The following is a 6000-nucleotide window of genomic DNA, read 5'->3' as shown; positions in this document are numbered from 1 at the left end:
TCCACCCCAGACCCCCCACCCCACAGACTCAGCTTTCCCCCGTCCACGGCGGGAGCTGGGCCTTGGAGCCACGGGGAAGGCGGCTCTGCACGGGGAAGGGGCGGGCCACGATGGTTGGAGCAGGGGTCTGTGGCCTGAGGAGGTCCCGGTGACGGGGGGCATGGGGCAGTGCAGACCAGGCTCGTCAGCCCCTCCCGTGCCCCCAGCCCCTGCACGGGCCCCGGGGAGGCGGCTCAGCCCACGGGGCTAGGGGAGATCGGGTGTTCCTACGAGCCCTGGCCAGGGCCAGGAGGTTTGAGAAGGGGCCCCCAAGCCGGGTGTGGGGGCTCTGGGCAGTCGGGAGGAGGCAGGAGGGAGGGGCAGGCCCCGGGTGCTGGCGGCAGGAGGTCAGCAGGTCAAGGCCACCCTCCCACGCCCCCCTTTGTACTCGCGTCCCCCTGCCCCTGCCTCACGCCTCACGTGTGCTGAGGAACATCATCGTCACCCCTAAGGAAGAGGTGGTGTGTCCTTAAAAGGGGAGCCGGGGTGGGGGGCCCTCTCAGGCAGAGGGGTGGCTGGAGGCCACCCCCCACCTCCCACATCGGTCAGCTCAGCACCTTACGGCTACGCGTCTCCCTGTGGGTGCTCTGCCCCTTGCCTCCCCTCATCCCAGGACCCCCGAGGTGGAGGGAGAGGAGCAGCCCTGGCTCCCCCTGCAGCTCCCCTGGGGGCCAGGACCCCCCACCCTCCTGCAGGACCCAACACGGCGGCCCCTGAGCCGCCCAGCACAGCCAGGTCGGAGGCTGCGGCCCTCGGGGAACCGTCCGGGAGCCACATCCCTTCCCCGGGGCCACCTGGACCCAGCCGCTGGACGTCGTGGGGTGGGCTGGGGCGACTCTTGGGTGTCGGCCTCCTCCCCTTGGGTCCCTGCTGTCTGCAGGAAGGGGCAGGGCCCCAGGGTTTCCCCGGCGGCAGTGGCGTCGGGCTGCTCGTGGTGCAGCCCAGGGCAGTGCCGACAGCTGCTTCCAGGGCCTCGGGCCAACAGGTACCGCGGGGTCTCCCTCCACGCAGACGTCGGCACCATGGTTCACTGAACCCCCGAAATCAAAACCCAGCTGTAGTCGGACGAGTTTATTTGTGGGGTCCAGTGGGGGCAGCTCGGCATGTGGGGTGGGGCTCTGGGCAGAGAAGGTATCTGTGGTCTGAGCAGACCCGGGGCAGGAGGCCCCCCCACCTGGACCCCCGAGGATGGGGACCACAGGGTGCGCACGGCGGGAAGGGTTCTGGGCACTCAGGCGGCCTTGGGGTCTGGCTCCTGCCGCACCCCTAAACCCCATGAGGAGAGGCCCCACGAGGGCCCGCCGTGATGGCGGACACAGGGCAGGGCGGGCACAGCGGGCAGGGGCCTGGGGGGAGAGGGGCTCCTGGGAGGGACGGAGCTGAGGCAACAGGTCCCAGAGAAACCGCTGAGACCCCAGGGGCGGCCGGCCGACCCCGCTACCCGACGGCCAGGTGCGGCAGCCCGTACAGGACCAGGCTGAGGGCGGCCGGGAGGAGCTCAGGCCTGCGGAGCTGCTGCGGCAGGGGCAGGGTCTGCGACGCCAGCTTGTCCCTGGAGGTCCGAGCGGACTCCTCTGAGGGGAGAGGGACAGACGCTCAGTCGGATGGCCGCTGCAGAAAGGGAGGCTCACGGAGGCCAGGGGGTCCTTGCTCCCGTCAGGGTGTCCTCGGGGTCCCTGTCAGGTGGCCTAGAACCCCCCTCCCCAAGGATCACAGCTCAGCCAGAGGCGGGAGGGAGGCGCGGGTGCTCCCGGCCCCTCGGGGCCCAGGCTGTCCTGCCAGCACCCAGTGTGGGTGTGGGATCTGAGCCTGGGAGTGGGCAGCCCTTGCCGAGCCCCCACCATGTGCCGGACCCAGAGCCGAGGCCCCCGTGGAGTCAGGGCAGGCCCCCCTCCGCCATGCCTGCTCCCGGCTGCCGCCCTCGGTGTAGCTGCTGCATTGGCCCATTTGCTGCGAGGAGGCGTCGGACAGGCAGGGCTCACGGCCGGGGAGGGACAGTGCCAGGACTGGAAGCTGTCCAAGCCCGCAGCCCACGCTCGCCCAATGCACCATGTTCAGCCACGTGGCTGCCAGCGCCGTGAGGAGGTGCCAGGCTTGGAAGCTACAGGGACTTCCGGGCTCCCCAGCACACGGCACATGCGGCCACCGGTTTGGGGAGCGCAGCCCCCCACGCCGCTTCAGCTTCATCTCCTAACACTTGTTGTTCCTCTTGATTCCCTTTCTCCGTGGCACTGACCAGAACTCGGGGTCCCCCGGCATGGGGGCCTGGGGCTCTGCACGCCAGCAGGTGCCAGCGGTTTCTACTTCGATTCCCGCCTCTGGGGAGCGTCTGCAGAGGCGTTTGCGCACTGCCACTACACAGCCCGGGCACGGCAGGCTGCGTGCTGTCTAAATGTAGCCCCCTTTGTGCTGTGTACGCCGAAGACTTCCCAACATGGACGTCTCCTGGGTGGTCTGACTTGCTCAGAGGCCCCCCTTTGCCGCGCTGCCCCGTGCTGCCAACCAGCGCCTCGGCCGACACTGCACACCCGGTGTGGACGGAGCCCCCGGGATTTCGGCACCAGGGCTAACTTGCTCTGGAGAGGGAACGGGGGGGCTTCCGGCTGCCCTGTGTGTGACAACAGGCCACGGTGCGGCCCGCTGCCCCCGCCCGGCGCACTGGAAAGAAATCACCGTGCCGCGGGCAGAGCCCCGGAGACTGAAATACTTGGCGGAGGTGACAGGCGAGTGACGCCGCACGATGCCAGTGGGATCCGCTCCTCGGCCTGAGGTTTACTTTACTGACCAGCGACGTCCCGGGTGACACAGACGCCCCGGGTTGCCGGCCCCCACCTGGGAGGAGCGAGCGGCACTCAGGTGTCCCTTGGCTCTTTCCACCCATCGCCCGGAGCGGGGCCCTGGGCTCCGAGCAGACGTCAGTGTCTCGGAATCCCGCTCTCCTCAGCCAAGCGGGGGGCCGGGAGACGCGGTGAAGGTGGGAGGGTCCCGTTACCTCGGGTTGCCGTGGCCTCGCTCCCCATCTTCTGAAGCAGCCGGACGGCCCTCCCGGTTGGCTTCCCTACCGCGAGCAGGTCTGGGGAGGCAGCATCCCCTCAGACGGGCGCCCGGCCTGTCCTGGCTGCCGGCCCCTGGTGGCCCTCCCCTGCCCACTCACTTTCCCACAGGACGCTGGCCCGCACGGCGTTGTCCTGCAGGAGCGTGGGCCACTGGTTCGCTAGGATACTGCGGACCCCCACCAGGCTCAGCAGCACGGCCGTCTGCAGGGGCTCCTCCAGGGACAGCTGGAGCGCGCTGCGGGGACCCAGCCGTGAGCGGCACGGACGCCCGCCGCCCCTCCCGCCCACCCCATGCTCCGGGCCGCGCGTTGGGACCGACAGCTCCTAAAGTACCTGGAGAATTGCCCCAGAAACGTCGCGAAGAAAGAAAGCGTCTCAGAGAGCTGTCAGGTCTCTGCTCCCAGCCACAAGGGCAGGCCAGGAGTGTACCCCCACCGCGAGGCCAGGAGGACCCTCGCCACTCCCCTCCCCACCCCAGGCAGGCTCCCGCGCAGGCCCCCATCAGGACCCTCCCCAGCAGCCCTCTCCTCCCCGGACGGCCTCCCCATCGGGTCCCTCTTCCACCAGGACCCCCCATCCCAACACCACTGCCGCCAGGAACCCCCCAGCAGGCCCCGCCTGCACCGCCCCCGCCCGGCCAGGGGAGCACCGGCACCTCTTGCTCTCCGCCAGCTCCAGTCGGCGCCGCAAGCTGTCCAGGGAGCGCGTCAGGTCCAGCAGGACCATCAGCTGGCACTCTGCAGGGCGCGAAGGACGCGGGGCGGGGCTAGGCCGCGGGGGGCGGGGACTATGCCGTGGTGGGCGGGGCAAGGCTGGACTAGGCCAGAGTGGGCGGGGCTCTGGTGAGCCGGCCTGGGGGCCACCAGCCCTTGCGGACCCCGCTCCCGCGCGCGTCCACGCCACGCTGGTGGCCTCGCGAAGCCCGTGCTGGGGCTCCCAACGCACCCCCCCGAGGGGCCTCAACTTTGCCCCCCGCCGGATATTTCGGCTCGCACTGGGAGAGGCGAGGGGGCTGCACCCGCGACCCGGCGGGAGCTGCGTCCCCTGCACCCTGCAGACCAGGCGCTGTGTGGGAAGAGCCCCGCTAGCCCAGGAGCGCCGCCCTTCGTGGGGTCAGGGGAGCCCGGGGCGCCTCTGCCGCCGGATGTGCACGGCCCAGGCTGGACGGGGTAACTGAGAAGACGGGGTGAGGGCTGGGGCTTCCCCTTCTGTGTCCGTCACCTGGGGCGGCTTGGAGCTGCGCCCCAGAGAGGCCCTGCTTCCCTCCCCCCAACCCGGACAGGGACCAGCTGCCGGTGCCTCTGGGGGCCTGGGCTGAGGTCCTCCTTGGCCCCCTGCCCAGCATCTGCCCAGTGAGGGCCCCAAACCTGCCCAGGGGTTGGGGGGTAGGGACCTCGTGACAGGCACCCGGTGCTACTGGGCAGCACCAACGGCACCGAGGGGCCCCGGGAGCAGCGTGAGGCCCCCCTGGGACTGTGCAGCGGGCAGCCGGCCTGTCCTTCTGCTTCTGCCTGTGCCAGTCGTGGGCTGACCACCTGGCAATGCCCCCAGAGACGGTCATCGAGGGCAGACACAACTCACAGCACTTGGGGGGCCACAGACCTCCACAACTCTCCCCAGGCCCCATGGGCAGGGGCCATGCACCCCCAAAACCAGCCCAGCCATGCGGAGGAGGCTGCACCACTGCCACTCTGCCCATGGGCCTGTGGTCTCAGCCGCCCCTGGGTCTGCACAGCCCCGTGGCACAGGGCTCCACGGCCACTGCCGGCCTCGGGGGGCCACGGCCAGCGTGAGCATGGCCACAGGCCTGGGTCGTGTCCACGCGCAGTCACGGTCAGATACAGCCGTCCCCTCCCTGCTGCCCTCGAGGTGAGCTCCAAGCGCCGCCTGCGGTGCCCTTGCCCGTTAAGCCTGGAGTGCCCGTCCTGCCAGAGCTCCCCCAATTTAGACTGGAAGGGCTCTGGGAGGGGCTGGCACCCACGTATTCTGAAGACACCTGCCCTGCCAGCCCTGGGCGACCCCTGCTGACCCCTGACCCTGCCTGGCCGGCCGGGCCTCCCTCCGTGACTGAGACGTGAAGGAGGTGGGCTGAGACGGCCGGGTGGGAAGTCCGAGGCCTCCCGCTGCTGCCCAGGGGCCGGAGAGGGCAGGGGCCCGGCTGCACCTAAGCGTCCCTTCAGTCCGTCCCCTTGGCTGCACGTTGCTGGGTGGCCCTGCCCCGTGTGAGCCGTCTGTGTCCAGCGTCCTGGCGGGGAGCAGAGCCCTCTCACCCTGCAGATTCATCGCGACGAGTCTCTCCACCAGGATATGTGACAGGAAGCTCTCCATGCCGTAGAAGAAGAAGCCATGGCAGCTGCCCAGAAGCTGCTCCCACTCGGCCTGGCTGCAAAGGGAGGGGAGCTCAGCAGAGACGGTCGTCCCCGGACAGGCAGCAGGGGCGCCGCACGACTGGGATGGGTGCCGCCTGGAGGGGGAGGGCAGGCGCTGGCCTGGGGGCCGCAGAAGCCATGGACAGCCAGGAACAGCCCCTCGCATAAACCTGTCCCCGAGGCACTCGGTTCTGCAGGGGGGAGGTGGGTGGGCAAGCCCTCCGGAGACCCTCTCAAAGCAAAGCCCACCCAGGGTGGGCGCCCTCACCCCGTTCTGGAGACAGCAGGGCTTCTGCTCACCTCCCCACAGCCGGCCGGCGCTCTGGGGACCGTGCAGGGTGCTGGGCCCGCAGAAGGGACCTCACGCCCCCAGGGGGAAGGCCCCCTCGCTGTCGGCTGTCCTGGGTGCCGCGGGTGTGGCACTTCCCGCCAGCCCCCAGGCCCCCAGCTCGGTCGGCAGCACCCCACCCTCCCTCAGGGCCCTGTGGTTCCCCGGCCACAGGCCTCTCCCCACACTTCCCAGACGCTCCCGGCCT

At 70.3% G+C, this 6000-nt stretch overlaps 1 protein-coding gene across 1 annotated transcript in view; it reads right to left on the bottom strand.

The window, feature by feature from the left end:
- Nucleotides 1-1095: 1095 nt before the first annotated feature.
- Nucleotides 1096-6000, bottom strand: part of CFAP46 (cilia and flagella associated protein 46) — a 116286-nt gene continuing 111381 nt past the window's right edge. The window contains exons 55-59 of the mRNA XM_037805118.1: nt 5366-5478; nt 3751-3832; nt 3194-3330; nt 3032-3112; nt 1096-1613 (exon numbers count right to left, since the gene is read on the bottom strand). Coding sequence (XP_037661046.1) covers nt 1477-1613; nt 3032-3112; nt 3194-3330; nt 3751-3832; nt 5366-5478 — 550 coding nt within the window. The 3' untranslated portion in view covers nt 1096-1476. The remainder of the gene's footprint in view (nt 1614-3031; nt 3113-3193; nt 3331-3750; nt 3833-5365; nt 5479-6000) is intronic.

Source organism: Choloepus didactylus, chromosome 15 (genome assembly GCF_015220235.1).
Source record: "Choloepus didactylus isolate mChoDid1 chromosome 15, mChoDid1.pri, whole genome shotgun sequence".
NCBI classification, from domain to species: Eukaryota; Metazoa; Chordata; class Mammalia; order Pilosa; family Megalonychidae; genus Choloepus; species Choloepus didactylus.
This window is presented reverse-complemented; position numbering and strand designations above follow the sequence as displayed.